Source organism: Scleropages formosus, chromosome 1 (genome assembly GCF_900964775.1).
Source record: "Scleropages formosus chromosome 1, fSclFor1.1, whole genome shotgun sequence".
Classification (NCBI taxonomy): domain Eukaryota; kingdom Metazoa; phylum Chordata; class Actinopteri; order Osteoglossiformes; family Osteoglossidae; genus Scleropages; species Scleropages formosus.
In genome coordinates, this window is record NC_041806.1 from 6503593 (window position 1) to 6526098 (window position 22506).

The 22506-nt window shown below is 46.3% G+C and overlaps 1 protein-coding gene across 1 annotated transcript in view; it reads left to right on the top strand.

Moving 5' to 3' along the window:
* The first annotated feature begins 684 nt into the window (after nt 1-684).
* Nucleotides 685-22506, top strand: part of LOC108941929 (metabotropic glutamate receptor 7-like) — a 111575-nt gene continuing 89753 nt past the window's right edge. Inside the window, exon 1 of the mRNA XM_018764855.2 lies at nt 685-2427. Coding sequence (XP_018620371.2) covers nt 1933-2427 — 495 coding nt within the window. The 5' untranslated portion in view covers nt 685-1932. The remainder of the gene's footprint in view (nt 2428-22506) is intronic.

Below are 22506 nucleotides of genomic sequence, written 5' to 3' on the forward strand. Positions count from 1 at the left end.
TTACTATTTTACTTTCTTTCTTTAACAACATTCAAAACCCTTACTGTAGTACTGTAACTTTTTGCAAAAGGAATGCTTGGAAATCTAAAATATGCTCTTTCCCATTGACATTAAATAACCATCTAAAACAAATATTTTTGTGAAACATCCAAGTGCCTAAGACTTCTGCACAATACTGTACAACTGGGCAGTTTTTACTGGAGCAATTTATGGTACTCACTTTGCTAGGGTACTGCATTCTGGTTTCGATATAGTAAAAAAATTACCCAGTCGCGTAAAAGAGTAAATCATTGTAAACAACTGAGTGTACAGCCATAACAATGTAAGTAACTTTAAAATGTCAGCTAAATGAATGATTAGGATACAAATAAGATAATATTAGCAGTGTATCGCTTGTGATCTATAAGTGATTTGGAATTTTTTGCAATATGGAGATGAGAGTGTCCCGTTGCGCTTGGGTAAGAAGCCCTTGCCCTTAAGCACCTTGGCACCTGCTGGTGTTGGCTATGGTATGTGAAAAGATATTTGTGAGAAGGTTGTGTGTGTGTGTGTGTGTGTGTGTGTGTGTGTGTGAGAAAGAGCGAGAGAGAGAGAGAGGGAGAGAGAGAGAGAGAGATGGAGGGTGCGCAAATTGCTGGACTCAGGGTGCGCACTCGCTCCCTCTCTCTGCTGGCTGTGTGATGCTGCAATGTGTGAGATCTGCCTACCTGGGAAGAAAGTCCGCTTGTGAGGGTGGTGGGGGGTGCAGGGAGATCAGAGCCCAAACAATGTGCTTATGAGAATGCGGTCCCGTGGGCGCACGCTTATGAAAAACAGAGGATTACCTGGAAATCCTTGTAAAATTGGCCTCGGCGACGGGGCGGAATCCACGCAGGGAGCCCACGGCGGGGATGCGCGCGCTGCAAACTTAATGACGCTTCACGCCCTTTCGCGGAGGAAGGAGAGCACCTCCACAACATGGTCAAGTCTCGCTTGAGGAGACGGACTCCGACGCGCTCGTGACAGCATTGCCGGGGGGGGTGGGGGGGATCGCGTGGCGTGGCGTGGCGTGGCGTCGCCTCCCCGCGTCCGCGAATTGTCAGGTGGACAAAAACCCTTTTTGCGAGAACCTGGGGTGGAGAGTGGAAGAACGCGTCGCTCCCGTCAATTTGAGAGCCTCGATCGGCCGCCGCACTTTGGCTAGAAAATTAGGGATGGACTGAGAGGAGAGGAGAGGAGAGGAGAGGGGAGGAGAGGCTGCCGACGCACAGCCGTGTTCCCGTGGAAAGCAAGGAGTTGAAGAACAAGGAGAGGAAGGAGGGATATCGACGAAAAACGATATGAAGTTCACGTGAGGGGGCGGACATCGCGCAGCTCCGCTGTATTTTAAGTGGAGGAAAAAAAAAAAAAAAAAAAACCGTAACCGCACACATGGCTGTTTTGCGGGAGAATGCCTGTTAATAAATACTAAGTTGTAACGTTTCCCTTCTGTGTCAAGTGCGCGTTCAAGTGCCGCATTTTCTCCTTTCTTTGCAACACACATCTTTGCTGTTGGCTGTGAAGACGATCGGACGCGCTATGACACCGTCGCCGAGCGGACTTCAGTGACGGGAGACGCCGTGCCGCTTCCCGGCGTTGGCGGAGAGCTGAAGACGGGGGGACGAAACAAAAGTCGAGCAGTATCATTGCCATCATGTCTCGGTGAAGCGGAGATCTCTTCTTGGAATGGTCCCCAAAGCAACAAGCGACGCCGGGGAAGGAAGGAGACGCTGGAAGGAGGTGCGCGCAATTTGGCTCAAAATCGTCCCGCTCGTGTTCACTAAGTAATTGCCTTTAGGTGTCATTTCTACTGAAAGTAGCAAGATTTGCAACTCCTCTAAACAGCAGTCGTTAACCCCCCCCCCCGGGGTGTTGAATTGCGGTGCTGGAGGGAGGGAGGCAGCGGCCGTGGCCATGAGCGCGTTCGGAGTTGACGGGAATATGTGGAGAGCGTTTTGGGTGATGGAGCTGCTCGTGGAATTGGCAGTGGGGCAGGAAATCTACGCCCCCCACTCCATCAGAATCGAGGGGGATTTGACCTTGGGGGGGCTCTTCCCCGTGCACGCGCGGGGCGCTCCCGGGGCGCCGTGCGGGGACCTGAAGAAGGAGAACGGCATCCACCGGCTCGAGGCGATGCTGTACGCGCTCGACCAGATCAACGGCGACGACGAGCTGCTGCCCAACATCACGCTGGGCGCGCGGGTGCTCGACACGTGCTCGCGGGACACGTACGCGCTCGAGCAGTCGCTCACCTTCGTGCAGGCGCTCATACAGAAGGACACGTCGGACGTGCGCTGCACGAACGGGGAGCCGCCGGTGTTCGTGAAGCCCGAGAAAGTAGTGGGAGTCATAGGAGCGTCGGCCAGCTCCGTCTCCATCATGGTGGCCAACATCCTGCGGCTGTTCCAGGTGAGCGCCGGCACTCGCACCTGGCCGGGCAGAGTCTCTGTGTGCGAGCGTGGACGTGAGGGAGAAAAACACGGGGTGTGGGGGTGGAAGGGTGGGGGCGTGTCCCTCGGTGGCCAAACCGGCACCAGCCTGCCTGTGTATTCCTAAAAACTTCACTCACACTTGTGCTGCTCATTGTGTCGCCCCCCCAGCACCACACACGTTGTCACATCTGGAAAAAAAAGAGCATCCACGAAATAAGTAAAGTAAATGGCTCACCCACAGCGTTACTGTATCATATCGTTTTCAAAAAGTCTGTCTGAGGAGCAGTGCGTGATCTGAGATGTACGTCGCTTTGGAGAAAAACGTCTGGTAAATGAATAAGTAAATGTCAATATGTAACGATACTTGAGCTGCGCTGCCCGTGTCGCGCGCGCTCGCCCCCTGCACCCAGAACCACTTGAAACCACGACCGACCGAGGCGCACGAAGCGGAGCGGTCGAGGGAACAACGTGAATTCCGCACTTCGGGGGGAATAGCCTGTGTCGTTGCCATAGTTACAGTAAACAGATGCTTCGCGCGTTTCTTAGAAATCCGTTTTTTTTCCCCCTATACATTCGTTTTTGTGTTAGTTTCTATAAACCCGGGGGTAAATAGGCGTTTTCCACGCGTTTTCCACGCGTTTGCCTTAATCTGTGTCCCATTTCCCCCGGCTGAATTGGTAACGTTGAAAGGCCCCGACAAATGAACTTTGAAGGAAGTCTTTGGTGCGCAGTTACAAGTGAGTTCAGGGGCAGCTGTCACGCGCTCTTAGCTCCCGTACACCTGCCGCAGTGGAGTTATTTCACAGGTAAGAGAAGAAGGTAAGAAACACACTCACTCAGTGACACTATGTCTGCTCTTCTTTTCCTCTTCCTACAAGTTGCCGCAGCGTGGAATCCTGGAAGGACTCAATAGTGGACCGGTTGGGATGTTGTTCACTACTGGACAGCTCCGCTACACAATATTTTCACACGCTTTATTCCCTTATGGCTGTTCGGTATTGAGACATCAATTTAATATTGCTTTCCCATCTCCCTTCACTAAATGTTTCATGCCTTATTTAATGGCCATACTTCTTATTTATTGGCTTTAACCTTTTCTCTGCCAGCAGCTGATGATAGAAAGGGCAGCAGTACCACTTCTCTGGGAAAAGGTTGATTTTCTTTAGGAACATAAGAGCAACGGGGATTAATGTCTCATCATTGTTCCAGGGTGCTAATTGGTCTCGTATGACCTTTATTGTATTCCTAAATGTGTCCATACCAGGACTGCATGGTTCAAGATCATTAGTGAACCTGATATCTACAGCAAAGTAACTACTCCAACCACTTTTCAGTGTGCAGTAAACAGCAGTTAGATTAAAGGATTTATTTATTTTTTTTTCCCTTTGTAATGGATTTATCATTTGAAATCTTTCCACAATATCTTCAATTTCAGCGGGCAGTCTTGTGGAAAAGCAGTTCACCAAGTGGATCTCAGATTGGAAAGGCTGGACAGGTTTATATTCCGGAAGTGTCAAGGATGGACATACAGTGTGTTACAGTTATAGCCTGAATTAATATTTATCCGTGAAAATGGTTCTGCGTGTAGAATGGTAAGATGTGTAGGTTGCCTGGGGTAGGAGTGTCTTTTGTGATTGTGGATGCTGTGGTGCCTTGTTAAACTCTACCCCTGAGGCCCACAGTGAGGTTCAGGAATGGAGAGGGAAAACAGATCTCTGCTTGTCTCTATGACTGGCCTCTGTATTGGGGCATGGCTTATCAATGGTTTGCACGTGGTTGACCGGGAAGCAGCCTGCTGTCCAACACGGCCTCTGGATCAGATTCCCTGCGCTGAAAGCCACTCTGCAGTGGAAAGAGAAATTACAACAATAACAACAGCTTTGGACTCCTTCCCCTCTGCAGGCCTGTGGCGAGGCTTGTCACTCATGCACTTTCCTTGGCATTTGCTAAAGCTGCACCTGGAGTACAAGACTAACTGGCTGTATAAGCAGATGCCGTTGAATACCAGAAAGTGCTCTGATGTGCTTTTAGCAACAATGAAGAAGGCTCACCCGCATCAACGACTGTCCCTGCTTCCCCATCGCATACACATCCCTTTGCTCTGATGCCACTAAACAATTCCATTAATCCTGGTCTCACAGGATTAGCAGCACTTTTTTCTGAGTTTAACACCACTATTGCAGGATGATTTCTAAGGCAATTGTCCCATTTGATTTGGAGTGTCTGGGTAGGAGAGCAGAGTACATGTGTGGAAAATAGGATGATAAAAAGAATAGGTTTTTCTTTTTTTTTTTTTGGGGGGGGGGGGGTGGTTTCTGAGTGTGTGGTGCTTTTTTTGTCTCCATTGCATGTTGCAGCAATGTGATGTTTACTGCCTTCCTTTAGCTGCAATATAGGATTTGAAAGAATGTATTTTTATTGCAGTCTTAATATTATTCAAAATGGTACAGTTGTGCTATGATAATGCTGGTGCTTCCTAGTCCCTGAGCTCTGCGTGTGGGGGTGGGTTTGCATTCAGCTCAGGGTGAGGGGAATTTACACGTTCTACCTGCGTTAACAATCTGAAGACAAGCATGGAAGAAGGCAATTATTGGCCTTACCCTCACATACCATAAAAACCATACAAGTGGTTTCTATGAGTCAAATATGACTCCATAGCACTTACCTTACCCTTATACTACCCAACCTATACTCTCACCATTCCAAGAAATACTGTGAGGAACTATGACAGCAATTTCAATGCAGAAATGTTTCATCACTTTTAGAAAATAATTTGACAATTTAAAAGGTTATTAACAGGCTACACATCAAAACAAAAAAAAGAATATATAGGTAATAAAAGATCAGAAGAGAAATTGTATTGTAAATTAAAAAAAAAAAAAAAAAAAAACTGAATAGCATTAGCTATGGAATTAAATTAATGGCAACTATGCATAAAATAGGTTATGGAAATAAACCAAAACTTTTCCCCTCAGCAAACATAAAGCTTATTTAACATTGAATTTTTTCAAAGCCTTGTCTTCCATTTACCGATAAAGAGAGAATAGAAATTATAACAACTCAACGAATATTAGCTGAAAGCAACAAAAGGTCCGAGCAGCCTTCAAACTGAATTATCATACGACGTCAGTTTGGAAGTGGGTTGGAAATACATATTGATGGTTATTGTACTTATAAAACTGCAGATATTGGTAATGTACTAAAGAGAGCAGGGCGATGTTGATGCTTAACTAATACAGCAGCATTCGATTGAGTGGTTTAAAGTCTTTTTTTCAGTCAAAGAGCAGTAGATTTCTCAGTAGTTCCATGTTTCTGGGATGCAAAAATTATGGTTGATGGACCGCAAGGACAAGCTCTTAATTTCGACAGAAGAATAATCATTGCCACCCAGAATATCAGTTTTCCCAAGCCTTCTGAATGTTTGGACACCAACTCTGCAGCCGGGAGGAAGAACAGACCCGACCCACGGGCTGGATGTTTGCTAGATAAGCACATTCCCCATTTTTATGGAAAACAAGTGCTCTCCAAGTAATTACCATCACAAGACGAATAGGAAATGCTTTCATCTGCCTCTCTTTTTCTAAGCCCTAGCCAAAAGCACATATTTCTGGGAGTACACTCTTATCAGTCTTGTCTTTGTAGGATTTTCTGAACATGAGAGGTAACTTGAAGTATCCCAGCGTACCGAAGTGAAAGAGGTTGGAGCTGTATTCCTAATATTGCATATTTCTACTGGAATTGGATTAGTTATAATGTATTCAGATGTATAATATTTTCTTGGTTATTCGCTTATAAAAGTCAGATAAGTCATTTCAGTATTAATTTATACACTAAGCTGTATCAGCATATATAACATTTACAAGATGAGCAGCAAGGTGACACAGCGGGTAGCACTGGTACCTTGCAGTTCCTGGGCTGTGGCTTACAATCCAGACTCTCCTTGCGGAGTTTTCATTTTCTCCCTCGGATGATGTCGATTTTGTCCAGCCGCTCCAGTTTCCTCAAACAGTCCGAAGACACGTGTTTCGCGGTGAACCGGCTACTCTAAATTGCATAAAGTGGTTGAGTATGTGTGGGTGAGTATGTGTGTGATTTCCTTGCCATGGGCTGGTGACCTGTCCAGGGTGTCTACGTTGTATCACGCCCATTCCTCGCGGAATATGCCCCAGACCATCACGATCGATCATCAGCAGTTGGCTGTAATGAATGAATATATTTGTATTTCTGCAAGTCATTTCATGCTCTTCTAATATTCTTCTGCTGCTCTTATCACTCTCATTCTTTAGAAATGTGTAATGGCACCATGGTGGACTTGTGTTTGCAGTCGTGGTCTCAGTTGCAAAGACAAGACTTTGCTTCCATCAGCTGCAGTATGAATACGTAATGGAATCAACATGGAACATGGGTTTTGCGCAGGTTGGCAGCCTTGGTTTTTTTTGTGATGGATGGCACTTTGCGGCATTTAGAGAAGTCAAAATTTAAGGAGTGGCAACATCTGTTGTACTTTTCTGTCCACTACTTTCCTATGCACTACAGAGACACAAAAAAATAAATAAATAAATTCTTGTGGGACTACCGTTGTCCTGGACTGGAACGTGCTTTCAGCATTTACCTTCCTGAATGATTTAAGACTCATCTAGCACTTGTAGGAGCAGTGTTATTATACAAGTCTCCTCAAGGATGCCTGACACCATGCAGATGTACTGGCTGGAAGCCATAGCAGGGACCATTAGGCATAGTTTAAGGGGCTGGACTTGTGAAATACTGAAATTGTTCTCAGGCTGTTCCTGAGAGCGCACAAGTGGAAAGTCATTTTCGATTGCTGGGCTGGAGCTGAGGTCTTTTTTACAGAACCTTATTCACTGTATCAGTGTGTTTGCTGTGTTAGAAATGAGTGAACTGATCACTGGACAGTGGTGTTAGAGGTAGGGCGGCTTGGACGCACACATGGGCAAGTGCTATGAAATATTTTCATATTACACCCTAGTACACTGAATTCAGTTCAGTTCAGCGGCGTTTATTTTCAAGTAGCGCCTATCAAACGCTGGTTGGCTCAGAGCATTTAACAGAATTCTACGCATGAAACAGAGACATACAACAATTAGGAGCAATGATAGGCAGTTCAAAAGGAGTATGGGAGAAAGTCAGAAGGCAATCCAGGAAAATAAATAGAAGACCCGTGGGTGGTATAGGAGAAAAGGAAACACTCAGGGCGTTTAAGGCCACCTGGCTCTTAGTGTTCGGTGAACCATCTCTGCAACGGTCCTACATTGTCTGGGCCACTGATCTTCAGTGTGTCAGACAGGAGCGTTGGAAGGGCTTGCAGATCTCACCCTTGGAATGCTCGCTCTTTGGGGGGGGGTAGTCAAAAGAGGAAGAACAGATAAATATAAGATGGATCGCCATACTTGCAGCTTTGCTCAGCAAATGCTGAGGGAAATGGTAGGAGGCCTTAAGTCTAAATTAAAATGTATTAAACCGAAGGACATTCCTGAGGACTGTCCAAAGCTCATCGGTCCTGTGACCGAAAGCACACACACACACAGTGGCTGAAACCACTTGTCCCAAACTGGGTCGCCGTGAGCCGGAAGGCTGGAGGGGGAGGGGACACACCCAGGATGGGGCGCCAGTCCATCAAAAGGCACCCCAAACGGGACTTGAACCCCAGACCTGCCGGAGAGCAGGTCCCAGCCAAACCTGCTGCACCACCGTGCCCCTTGGTTAACCTAAAGTAATACAATTAGTATTCGTTTTACTCTAGATATGAAAAAATAAATAATTAGCGACATCGTTCTGAAGTCCGTGTGAATTCCCGCAAGGACAAGCGTGAAGGTCAGTGGAAAGCAGCTGCAAGCATGCAAAAGCTAGGAACGCAGAAGTACATTTCCTCCCGTGCCTTCCAGCAGGAGAAACGGCAGAGAGCCTGGCGACGGAAAGAGCTGACCTCTCGACTGAGGTGGAAAAGAAAAATAACGAGGCGGTGATCAAGGAGAAAATGCATCGGCGATTCTCGTACAGGTGATGGGAAGTTGCTCAGGGACAAAACAGGTGGCCTGCCCTGTTTACAGTGAGTTAAGTAGGTGTTGGTGATATAGGGCAGAGGTTCTCAATCCGTACGTCAGGAACCCAGAGTCAGAACCATTCTTGTGTCTCAGTTGCTAATGCACTTGAGATCTTTACATTTACATTTATTCATTTAGCCGACGCTTTTCTCCAAAGCTGCTCACAATGTTAAGGTTACATTTGTTACAGGCTTACAATTATTTACCCATTTATACAGCAGGCAATTTTTTTTTTGGACATGTTTGGACTCCTTCAAGTGATGCATTTCAGTTTGCTGTAGATAAAATGCTGTATATAAATGCATGAGCTTTCATTTTCCATTTGATCTTTATTATCTTTAATTTTTCACTATCTTGAACCGAAAGAAATCTTGATTCTGGAAGATTCGGGAACGTTGTCACAGGGAGAAAATTCGAGTGAACGGTCCTTGTCAAAATGATTCCAAAGTTCTTAGCTGCCGCATTTTCTAGAAATGAAATCATCATTTATTCCGTTGTCTGTTGAGAAACTGCTGGCCATCTGCCTTCGAACGCGTGGATCTGTTTCTGCGCTTTTGAGAAAAAATATTTATAATTTTTATGCTTCGTTCATGACTTACAAGTTCAATCTTACTTCATTATATTGTGAGAGGGTGTAGTGTATATTCAGGTAGTCTTCAATTTCCATTCCAACAAGCTTGTCATAAGTCTCAAATCTGCTTATACTGTATTATATGAACCATAAGGATATGTAAACAATTAACATGCGTAAAAGCTGCATTGTATAATGGGCTTTGTTCACTGTTTACACACATTATTCAAGTCAAAATAAAACCAATATAGAATAATAATTTAAATAGAGTATGGTATTATAGGGTGGAGGGGGTGTGGTGGTGTGGTGGGTTGGACCGGGTCCTGCTCTCCGGTGGGTCTGGGGTTCGAGTCCCTCTTGGGGTGCCTTGCGACGGATTGGCGTCCTGTCTTGGGTGTGTCCCCTCCAGCCTTACGCCCTGTGTTGCCGGGTTAGGCTCTTGCTCCCCACGGCCCCCTATGGGACAAGCGGTTCAGAAAATGTGTGTGTGTTACTATAGGGTGGTACAGTGGTGCTGTGGGTAGCGCTGACATCTCACTCCCTGCTGGACTGTTTGGACATGGGTTGCACTCCATCCATGGTCTACCTGTCTGCACTGGTTTCCTCCCACACTCCAAAGAAATGCAGTTCAGGCGAATTGATTTTCTCCTAGTGTTAGAAATGTGTGTGTGTGTCGCTGCTCTATGGTGGACTGGTGTCCTGTCCAGAGTCTACTCCCCAGCCATAGTGGTTCCAGGATAGGCTCTCGATCACCACGACTCTGACCAAGCATCATATTTCCGTGCTCTGTTATTTTCAGTTGTACTTGCTAGTCGTTGTAATAAAAGTAACTTGAATTGAATCGCACAGCAAACATTCTGTAAATAGAGCAACATTTTTGTAAATGAAACACAATTGTTGGCAGACACACTGACTTAGTCAATAAAAGATATGGGTGCCTTGTGGCACTATGACCAGCCACTGCTATAGTACAACAGATGGGGCGGTTATTGTTAGGCGTTATAACCAAACATTGGAATTTGAAAATAACACAAGTTCAGGTTGCTTTAAGTCACATATTTTGTAAGTTGCAGAGTACATATATATATATATGTGTGTGTGTGTGTGTGTGTGTGTGTGTGTGGTGTGTATATGTGGTCTTCCCCTACTTTACGAACCTTTTGTCATGCAATTTCTCAAAACTTGAAGATGTAATTGCCAATTTAATGGTAAATGTTTTTAAGCTTTCCTCAGCCAGCTAAAAGCTACTTAATAATCACTGCAAGTCACTTTGTAGAAGACTGTCTACTAAATGAATATAGTTTAATGTCTTTTGGGGTTCAGCTGTGGGGAGACGCATGAAATTAATACATATGTACAGGGTGTCAAGGTGACACAGCGAGTAGCGCTGCTGTCTCATAGCACCTGGGTAGTGCGAGAGGACGTGGGTTCGATCCCTGCTCAGTCTGTGTGGAGTTTGCATGTTCACCCTGGGTCTGTGTGGGTTTCCTCCCACACTCCAAAGACATGCTGTTCAGGTTCACCCATAGTGTGTGAGTGATGGAGAGTGTGTTCCAGTGATGTATGGATGAGTGACCCAGTGTAAGTAGTGTATCTAGCAGTGTAAATCACCTTGGTGAATAAGGCGTGTGGGCTGATAACACTACATAGAGTTCATTGGGAATTGCTTTGGAGAAATGCATCTGCTAAATAAGTAAATGTACTATGTGTGTGTGTGTGTGTGTGTGTGTGTGTGTGTGTGTATTATGGAGCCTTTGTTGTCCATTTTTTGTTCTCATGTAAGATATCTCCAGATCTGAATGGGACCCTCTTCCTCAACAAACATACGGCATAGTTTTAAGCCAAGAGATGGCTTTAGCTTTCTAAGCAAAGGTTTACCTTGAGGGCGTGTGATTCGAGAGGCTGTTGTTTTTTGGACTGGACCGGGAAAATAAGCAAGTGTTACTAAGCACAGTGTTGCTTAGGAGCTAATAAATCACCGCCTCCTTTTCTTCCATTTTCAATGGTTAGCAGGGCAGGACGCAGTTTAGTGGAACGGTACTGAACGTATAAATAATGCTGGTTGTTTTCAGAAGAATTTGTTCTTTAGTATCTGCTCGGTGTTCGTAAGAACTCTGTCGCTTCGAATAAAGTAGTATTCTAAACATCTGAAAAAAAACTTAAAATTGTGTTAAAAGTCTTGCTTAAGTTTTTTTTTTTTTTTTTTTTTTTTGCACCAGAAATTGTATATTTCCCATGGTAGTAAAACTTCCTCAGTTTTTCTACATTATTTAAAACCGTGCTTGCCGTTTTTTGTGTTTTTTTTTAACCTAGCTCAGAGCAACTGAGATTTCTGTAACACGTGATCGTTAGAGAATTTCGTCGCAGAGCGCATCCTCTCCATGTTTCCGTGCAGGATGGCACCAGTGGGTGTGTGATGCTGTCAGACTCAGAACAGCTCTTACTGGATGCCATCGGTGATGGCCTGTTGATGTTCCGCCCTTCGTGTTTCATGGTGGGGTTTTCTAGAAGTGAGATGCTGCTGGTAATTGCTTAACATCGCCAGGCTTATCTGAAATGCTCCAACTGTAAGTGATGCATTACATTACAACCCAAGCTGCGGCGAACTTGTTGCTGTCCGACTGACTCACCTTCATCTGGCAATCGATTGATGAGCAACTGCTTCATTTTTTTTCCTAATTAAAAAAAAAAAAAAAAGAAGAAAAAAAACACAACAGTGCTTTCCCAGAATGATCCATCAGACTGGAAATAAGTGAGGCCTCATATCGACTCCCAGATAAGAGCCAGCTCATTTCAATGGTGTTCTACATTTAGTGGGACCCGCTGCAGATTCCAGTCCACCCAATGGTCCCCCAAAGAACCATTTTAGAAGAATGCAGTCCATCTCTCTCATAAAAACGGTCCGCTTGAGTTGTGCTGCTGATTTACTGTGAATTGATACTCTGTCTGTGTAGCTGATGTACTAATAATGTTTTCTGGCTAGGTCTTCAAATATAACCACAGCCATTGATTGCCTCCCACTGTGTAAGAAATACTGGATGGGGGGTGGGGGGGGGGTGGTATCTGATACTAAGCAGCAGATTATTTATTCCCATGCTTGGCCCCCTGTCCTAAGCACCGATAGCTGCCAAAGATATTGATGTCAGATGTGGAGCATCTTCTGAGAGCCTTGAGCGCGTGTGAGCACGGTTGCCATGGTGTGGACTAGTCTACTCTCTCCGCTCACGTCACTAGACCGTGAAGTGCTGAGGGGAAGCGCGATAAGCGAATGAGATTAAACGGCACACGAACGTGCACTTAAGAGGCAGGGAATCTGGGAGGATCCGCTGGAAGCGGGGCTCCTGTTCTAGTAGAGGTGTAACTCCAGCCTAGCGAACCGGCGGCACGGTCGCTTGTCAAAACGCAGGTTTGTGCGCAAAGCGTCTTTTATTTCGGGTGTTGCGGTCATCCAACCGAAATGCCTTTTGTCATATCTGCAGCCCGCACGTGCGGTGGCGTTAGTCCAATGAGACATTTTGCTCCCGCTGGATGCGCAGCTGCAGAAGCTGTTTTTGGTTAGCATGCATTAACTGAGGACTTGGCGATGAGCTATTGAAGGATGGTGCGTTTAACGCGCCAAACTTGGCAGCACTGACAGCTGTGTGTCGATGATGTTTCCACGCAGGCAGGTAACGCCAAGAAGAGTCCAGCACGGCAGGCTGCGCGGAGCGTCCCGGTGGTGTTATCGTTCCTACCTCCTGCTGTGGGAAGGCAGCCAGCGCAACTGAGGGCTTGGCCCCGTGCAGAAGCGCACCGCTCAATCCTTCCCCCCTTTGTTCCTCTACTAGGACAAGGTTCTTGGATGTAGTCAGAGGTATTAGAAAGCCTTCCCTAAAAAGCTGGCAGCGTTTAAACGTTTGGAGGATCGTCGTCTTACTGACGGGAGGCAAAAGTTGTGATTGGTTCCTGCTTTCAGCCTCATCCCAGTTTGGCCTGATGAAAGTACCTGTCCCAGTGGTCTCGCCGGAAGATGCTCTACAATACGCTTAAAGTACATTTCTTTTCCCGTTCCATTGCATCCCTGGCGCCTTTGTTCAAATTACCTATTTAAACAGCCGGATATTACGCGAAAGCAGTCCGCGGAAAACACCTTGCACGGGGGTACTGCAGCAGGACTCCCTTGAGGGCCTGATCCGAAAACCTCCAGCTCTGTCCCGTCAATCGCTGCTCTGCCTGCTTCCCCTCGAAACAGTATGATACTTACTGTACTTTTCAAACCGTGGCTAGCGAGGGGAATTTTCAGACGATCATTAATGCGGGAACCGTAAGCAGGCAGGGAAAAAAAAGGTATTTTCCACTCATAAAAAAAGCCCACAAACCCACGCGCTTCTCTGCCATCTGTTCATGGCATCCCTCCTCCAGTCCTTCTCCGCCCGCTATCGCTTCTGTCTGTGACGTTCGAATGGGGGCTCGGCCGCCTCATCCGGGTGCGATCCTGTCAGTTGACACCGAGCAAATGTTTGCTCCCCTCCGGTGGCGGTCCGGGTCAGCTCGCACACGACTCCCATTAATGCTAGCAGGCCGGTTCTCGCCACAGCGGTAATTTGGCACCCCTGACGTCCGTGGGAGCACGGAGGAGGAGTCACTCAGGAGTCGCCTACACTCCCTGCCCCGTTTCAGCCTAGAGTCATCGCGGTCCTCATCTTACAGCAAAGGCGGGCTGAGAGCCTTCATTTATTACCATGATTATTTTTTAACCGTTTCGCGCTGTGTGCTGTACATGCTTAGATTTTTTTTTTTTTTTTTTTTTTTTTTAATGGTATTCCGTTGTCAGCCCCAGCTTTATTCGCAGCACTTGACTGGCATGTTTATTCTTGAAATCGTACTACTGTCCCATTATTTTCAGAAAGAGATGAAGTTGTCACGGTGCGACCGTAAGATCTAGGATTGTTGAATGGGCACAATTATAGAACTTGCATAAGGATGCTGTGGATGACACGCACACTGACTGAAGCCACTTGCCCCGGTTGGGGTTGCAGCGAACCAGATCCTAACCCGGCAACACAGGGTGCAGGGCTGGAGGGGACGCACCCGGGACGGGATGCCAGTCCATCGCAAGGCAACCCGAAAGGGACGTGAACCCCAGACTCGCCAAAGAACAGCAGCCGGTCAAACCCGCCGCACCCCTGTGCCGTAGCTGAGAACTTTAATAATAATTCCGAAAATACAAAGAGTCAAATCGCTACGAGTCAAATTCCACCCGCAAAGCAGCGCTCATTTGGAAACTTCTGCCAACACTTTTTTTGTGATGTATACAGTGGCATCGCTATGGTTATGTTGACTGTTTTTGCCCGTTTAAAAAATGTTTACAGCGTGGCGATGTTGGAAGCGCACGTACAGTCAGATTTTCCCAGTTCTTATTACCTCGCAGCCAAGGCGATAACTACAACAACTCGCATCCTGCTGGTTCACGGAGCAGAAAAGTTTAGTACTGTAGCATCATGATCCAGGGGGGTGTGGTGGGTCCAGGGTTCGAGTCCCGCTTGGGGTGCCTTGCGACGGACTGGCGTCCCGTCCTGGGTGTGTTCCCTCGCCCTTGCCCCTTGCGTTGCCGGGTTAGGCTCCAACTAGCCTCGACTCCCCTTGGGACAAGTGATTATAGACATTGGTTGGTTGGTTTCATGATCCGGAAGGAACCCTTTTGCGGTTCCTGGGATGTGATAAAGTAACGAAATAACTAAAATGGTATGAAGGTGAAAACATTTGACATTTAGGACAATGCCGGAGCTTGAAATCAGTTTCTGTCCCCAGTAGTGCACTGCCTACAGTACAATGGGTTTAGCTGCCATGTGGCCTTTTATGGGTTTAGCGTCAGCCTAGTCAGAAGGGAAGGCAATGACCGTGTGAGAAGACTGCAGCACGCTGGATATAAACTAGGAGCTTTTCCCCCAAAATATGACTCTACAGTACGAAATGAGGAGAAAATGCAGGCTCTTATTCCAATTTGGCGACGTCTCGTTTTAGCGCGAATTAATTGCAGTGATTGAAAATTACCTGTGCGGACGCCGCGGCCCCTTTGTGACAATGGCAATTCTGCTCCATTGTGCTGCAGAGTCACAGAAACAGAAACCCAATTTCCCTGCCAGGCTGAATGGACATAAAAGAGATCGCTGCCGCAACCACCTTCCACACACACACACACACACACACATATTTCCCTGTGCATTTGAAGGCGCTGCATAAGAATCTGTATTCACTGAGCGTTAAGGAATTGATTCTTTGTATGAAATAGGATCAAATGCCGCCTTTATGACAGCGAAGGAATTACATAATTGCGGTGATTTTCTTTCCTTGCCGTTGCACCGCGCGGGGAGCGAACCCGCCGTTGTGCACGCGGACGCATCCGACTTACGTGTTTAATTGCGCAAATGAAACAGGTAAACCCGACCGCAAGGGTCGAAGGGACCTCGCGCAGGATTTCCCCGTAGTTCTGGTTGCACATCCACTTGGGCGTAATCTTTGTTGGCTCCAGTGAGTGCCCCCCCCCCGCCTCGGTATTTGCTAACACAGCGGCGGGATCCCCACTCCTCACCTCTTCTCTTCTCTCCCGCAGCCTCCTGTAGCTGCCCAGGCGACACTCGTCACATCTGATCTGCGAGAATTATTAGGGAGCCCAATTATGCACAAGCCGCTTAAGTGGATTAGCGCAAGGCGGCGTGTGGGGGTTACGCAGCAACACATGCTGCCTCCCACTACCCCTACGCTCCGGCTGCTCGCAGAGGAGGCCCCAGTCATGAGCCTGCGAGGGGGATGACATGCATCTAATCTCCTAAAGCCCTCCATTAGGGATATCCGATGCACAGGATAACAGCGGCACATCACTGCGAGCCCACTGGAGTCACATCAGTGGTGGCTCCAGAGCTGCTGCCTGTGATATTAATGAGCTTTGGGCTGACGGATATTGGCAGTCAGCTCTCCGTTCCTTACACATAAAACAACATGAGCAGTTGTGTCGTTTTTTTTTTTTCTTTCCTTTTTTTTCCACAGTGCGGCTGGAAGTAGATTTAACTGTTTGATTTGCTGTAATCTTCTCTTTTATGCCCCAAGTTACGGGAGTTTTTGCTTGTTTTACAACTGGATATTTACTGAAATAAGCACCTTGCTCCGAAGGCACCAAAGCAGTTGTGGGGACGGGAGCCGCAATAACTCTGCCCGCAAGGCTTGTTGCTCATTCCGTGGAACGATTTTTTTTTTTTTTAGCTGCTGTGTATGTATGGTGGGTTAATGACTTCCGCGAAACTGTTGAAAACTTTACGACTTGCTGGTGGTCTGTTCCGCCGCACATCGTGTTCTCGACATCCACTCGGATACGCGGCCCGGGTTCCGCTTGAGTAAAGTGGATCCGTCCTAGTATGGAGCGCACTCCCCATCCTCCCTCGCTCGCACCCGCTCATGCGCTCGAGGCGTCACTCTCCGGAGCCTAATCTCTTGGAACTACTTGTCAGAGAGAATTCCCACTCGGTGCACAAAACAACGTGAGTTAAGGAAACAAACGGAGGAGGTAGGGCAAAGTTTGCCGGGTGTCTTCCTGCGGTTGCAGCCACACGTGTCGTTCTCAAAGAAATGCCCCCTTTGGTGACGTGTTGGGCGGCCTGTCACCTTACGTGCAGCATAGTGGTTAAGGGTATGGGCTTGTAACATGCCACGTGCACCTTCGGATTCCACACAACTACATACGTACCCTTGATCGAGGTACTTACCCTGAAATGCGCCAGTAAAATACCCAGCTGAATACATGATGCAAATACTGTATGGTGCTTTGGAGAAAAGCATCGGCTAAGCCATGAATTAATAATAATAAAGTGGGCTGTCAAAAAAATATCAACAGCGAACACACCTCTCTATTTGGCTTCTCAAACGAAATGGTTTAGAACCACCCGTTGAGTTCAAAACACATTAATCTGTTACATATGGCACAATATTTCAGTGACAGGCTATATGTTATTTATGCTGGCATGCTGGTTTGGCTTGCACATACTGGTTTTCTCGCACATTCCTCCCGACAGTGCCGGGAGTTCTAAAGGGTAAAAAATTTGTGAGCGTTTGAAATTTCAATCTGTGCCGTGACCCATAGCGTTCAGTTGTTGTGCAGAGTACTGCCTGTTGCTCGTTTTGCCTTCTGGTTGCTTTTAAACTCACCTTCAACTACAGAGCTAAACTTAAGGCTAAGTCAGTGCTTTAACTGTTATTATATGAACCACAGGCGGGACCTGTGTGGCAGGGTGGCACAGCAAGTAGTGCTGTGGTCTTGCAGCACCTGGGTGGTATGAGAGACCGTGGATTCAATCCCTGCTCAGTCTGTGTGAAGTTTACATTTTCTCCCTGTTTCTGCTAGGTGCTCTGGTTTCCTCCCACAGTCCAAAGACATGCTGTTGAAGTTCACCCATAGTGTGTGAGTGAGAGAGAGTGTGTTCCACTGATGTGTGGATGAGTGACACATTGTAAGTAGTGTATCTAGCAGTGTAAGTCACCACGGTGAATAAGGTGTGTGGGCTGATAACACTACATAGAGTTCATTGGAAGTCCCTTTGGAGAAAAGTGTCTGTTAAATAATCAATTTTAAACATGCCAGATCAGAAAAATTTCTTGCATTGAAATGAAAAGTAAACAAGGGAGGATATGAAGTCATTTATGAGGTATAACCTGAAGGTTGCCGGCTTAAGACCCAAAAAGGGTCTTCCTTTCATGATCCTGAGCATGACTGTAATCCAGAATTGTCTGAGTTAAAAAAGCATTCAGCTGTAAAGTGTAAAATCTGGATAAAATTTCAAATGCTTTTATTTTTTCATTCTAATACGGTCTCCGCTTCCCTTGCAGCAGCTGTCTTGCTAATGAAGTTATATGGTAAAGCAATCGGAGATGCAGATGAAAGACAGTCCCCGTTACGCAGACCCCTGCCAGCCACTGACAGGTTTAGCCACATGATAGGATCAGCTCTCCTATTTAATGTGAAGATTTGTCATAGTGGGGCTTCTTGGGGACTTTTATTCCATTAATACAGTAGAATGAGCTTTACACAAGGCAATTGTGCCAGACATACACAAAAAGTGCCGCTGAATATCCAGTTAGGGATGGCAGTGATGACAGAGGAGGCATATGGGATATGATGCCACAACACAATGCAATGAGAGCAGCACTGTCCTCTTAAATTGATCTGTTGCTTATTATCATCGTTTTAGGCAAAGATAGAATATATTTTTATTGTGATGCTGTTTTGCATTTACTTTCCCTGAAGGTAGATAAAAAGTTGAAAACACCAGTGTATCGCATCGTGAAAGGAGCATTTAATAAAATCCATGCGATTAACCTTGGATGTTGAATGTATGAATCCGATGGTAACACCAGACCAGTTGCGCAGTCTGAGGTTATGTATGTATAGTACCAAAAAAGAAGAAAACACAGTGAGCATGAAAAAGAAATAAAAATTTACCCCGAAAACTGTATGGTCGAAAGGAAAGGAGATTCGGCGTCCTTGAGGGGAGGAGTGCGCTTGTTGTCCTAGACATGGGGAGCCGAGGTGTCAGCAGTAATGGTAATACATGCAGCTGGATGGAGGAGGGTCGTGCCCTTCAGGATTGTGGCACAGTGAGTAGCGCTGTTGTCTCACAGCATCTGGGTGGTATGAGAGGATGTGGGTTTGAACCCTGCTCGGTTGGTGTGGAGCTTGTATGTTCTCCCCGTGGCTGTATGTGTTTACTTGGGGTGCTCTGGTTTCCTCCTATACTCCAAGGACATGCTGTTCTGGTTCACCTATAGTTTGTGAGTGACACGGCAAGTGTGTTCCACTGATGTATGGATGAGTGTAAGTAGTGTATCTAGCAGTGTAAGTCACCGCGGTGAATAAGGTGTGTGGGCTCATAACACTACATAGAGTTCATTGCAAGTTGCTTTGGAGAAAAGTGTTTGCTAAGTAAATAAATGTAAATTCAGCTGTTGGTGTACAACTTTTTACACTCTTACTCTTGCTTTCATTTGTTCACGGTTCATAATGCATTCTCTGTGGTTTATTGATAATTTTCATTTGCAGTTTCCAGTAAGGTCATCAGGACAGGTCAAGTTCAGATACAGTAACAACAGCTGAATTCAAATAAGTCCAGTGTGAATGTGCCTCTCCTTGTAACTGGCATACCGTGTGGACCCAGGTCCTAAGTCCGTGTTGCAAATTGAAATGAATGCGCTTTGCATGAACTGCTGCATAACCCCATCAGGTAAATGAACAGTAATTAATTAATGTAATTAATCAGAAATTTTCTGTCTTTTTCTGCTCTGGGATTTTCAGTTGTTTTTTTTTGAAGGGAGAAAAAAAAAAAACTGTGTGAAATAAGTTATGTCTGGTTTCACACCCCTGTTAGAGTGCAGTTTTTCTCTTTTCTACTATCAATACTTCTGCCTGCTTTTCCAAATGTGAACATTTGTACCGCTAAAAATGCAGTATTTAAAATTTGTCGAAATTTTTGGTAAATGATACGAATGAGGTTCCAGATTGCCCATATGCACTGGCATTTGAAGTTTTCTAAGGTGCAGGGTATTGCTGCCTCAAAAGGAGTGGAAATGGCACCCATGCGCACCTTCCTTACGACGGGTGGAGGGAGCGAGGTCATCCACACGCCAGTTCAGTCAGCAAGCATTCAAAAGTGTGAGATTTCATTAACAAATGAATATTTGCATTGATTTTCGGTGAGCACATTTCTTTTCCTCTGTTCCTCCCTTGACTTGCCTTGAAAAGCATGCGAGCGGTCGCTATGGGTCAGGATTAACTCGGCGCCTTGCATGCATGCACATTTCTTTCGGTTTTATATCGCCGAGGCCATCGGATTTTCGAGACACGAACTCCTTTCCGAGATCGCTGCCGGTTACGGAAGTATTTGAAATGTTCAGCATAAACCCAGTGCAATTACCTTGGTGCGCCTTGATTTTTTAGAGCTCGAATGTACCAACGTATCAGTTGCTAATTTATCATCTCTGCACAGCAGCATCCACCCGATAGGTCCCTCTCTCTTAATTTCCTCTTAATGTTGTCCAGACAGGGGGTTAGTGACCTCTCCATATGGCTGGACAACTCCTTGCTCTGGACTTTATGCCAAAGAACAGTACAAGTGCTTTTTATTGTGTAAATGGATGCTACCTTTTTTCGTGAGAACACCATGCAACGGACTGCTGCTGGGCTGAAATTTACACACACATACACTGAAACTGCTTGTCCTGAGTGGGGTCGCGGCAAACTGGAGACCAACCCAGCAACGCAGGGCTGGAGGGGACACACCCAGGACAGGGCGCCAGTCCATCACAAGGCACCCCAAGCAGGACTTGAACCCCAGACCCACCAGACAGCAGGCACAGGCCAAACCCGCTGCCCCATCGCGCGCCCCCCCCCCCCCGGGCTGCAATTTATTGTGGCTTAAACTGTGTTGTGATTAAGCTCATAACAGTTATTATTCTTAATTTACACACATTTAAGTAATTGCTGTTGTAATATCTGGTCAGCGTGTAGGGTGATTTCCAAATGCATGCTGTCATTGCCGCTTTCGTGTACGTTTTTCTCTTCTGCTTGGTTGGGAAATCTTCCAGATCGGTGAATAGCTCTTGTGAAATGCTCCGGAAAGAAATAATGATATAAGATTATCCTATTTAATGTTCAATCACTGTGAAAGCGACGAGCTGCCAAGACTTCATCGCGAAAATGTGTATGTTGGTAATATGAGCTCAGAGCCCCCCCTGTAGTGTACCTGCTGCATTATATTCCGCACGAACTTCTATATTCCTTGAGAATATATATTTTATATTTGATTGTATTATCAGCTTTTGAAAGATAAATGTGCTTTCTTTTAACAGAGGTATCAGTGAAAAGCAGACAGTAAACCATGGCAGCGTTCGGGCAGCGCATTAGATTCGTCTGCGTTGGTCGAGGATGAGAGAGTCAGGGAGCCGAGAGTAACCTGCGGAGATAAAAGACCTGTGCTGCGCAGGGTGCGACACACATCACAGCCAACACTCTCGCCGGCCTGTCCACCTGCGCCTTGTGTTTTTTTCGCACCGGAACGAAAACAAGTGTCGGCCTAAACGAGAGCGCACGGTGTGCCGTGTAAGAGAGATGCGGCTTGCCTGAAAGGGCACGCATTTTTTCGGTTGAAGAAGCAGTCCGGAACGAGACCGTACGTGAAGCCGCTTGACGCAAAACGCGCAGCTTCGTGCTGATGTACCTGCCGCTTCTCCGTTGCAGTCTCCTCCATCGTTCTTGCCTCTTTTCCCAAGAGCGAAGACATTAAATAAGACATTGTAAATAGCCAATCGAGAGCTTAGTTTCTCACTACGGTGAAAGCTCTTCCATTTCCTCCTCTTTCATGCGCAGAGGTGCACTTCTGAGCCGTGAATCCCCCGCTGGGCCCTTTTCGAAGTTGGGCGAGGATTTTGCAGCGCTTTGCATAGCAGTCATCGGCAAGCGCGCGGCATTTCAGCAACCGATCTCCAATCTGGCCGAAAACTGACAGCGGAGATCGTGCCACTGGCTGAAATGACAGGGGAAAATCAATACCAGTCATTTGAGCTGGAAGCTCCTAGTAATAAAGCAAAGAAACTTATTTGCACATTTGCATCGTGTATGAAAGTGTCAGTACCGCTTTCGGTCGACTGGAAAATTCACCATTTCCCGAAGCATCTTTTGATAAATGCTTTGTTATGCAGCTGCCTTCCAATCTAAAGTAAACACGCAACAGTGTTATTTGGATAGTGTCAGGTTTGAACTGCTTTCGTGGGCAATTCTTGATGCTACAGCGTCGAACCAAAATGAGATCAACCTGCGGGCTCGAGGAGACGTATGTGTAAATACATTTACGTCACATACATTTATTCGTTTAGCGGACGCTTTTCTCCAAAGCGACGAACATCTCGGAGAAATACAATTCGTACATAACATTAGGAGAAAGAGAAACGTAGCTGCAGGCGTGTGATTCTTAAGTAAACTTAGTTTCTTTCCACTTTATGCACCGATGTTCATCGCATGGGTAGGTGCATAAAACTCAGAATAAATTATTCCTGATCACCTTCCTACTATACATATATTAAGGTACATAAGCATTTACGTACAACGCAGGAGTAGCGGCTGTGTAAAGGGTTATCTGAGCATGATCGTGAAGTTATAGTGCATGAACATATACGCCATACATGAGCACGAGAGATCATGGGCAAAGTGAGTTTGGAAGACGTGAGTTTTAAGACCCTTTTTAAAAGTGGACAGGGATTCAGCAGTTCTGAGTGAGAGGGGGAGGTCGTTTTATCGCAATGGGGCCAGAACCGAGGACCTCCGTGCTTTACCTTTCGTGCGGGACCACCAAGCGGGCAGATGTTGAGGAGCGAAGCGGTCTGGTTGGAGTGTAGTTGATGATCA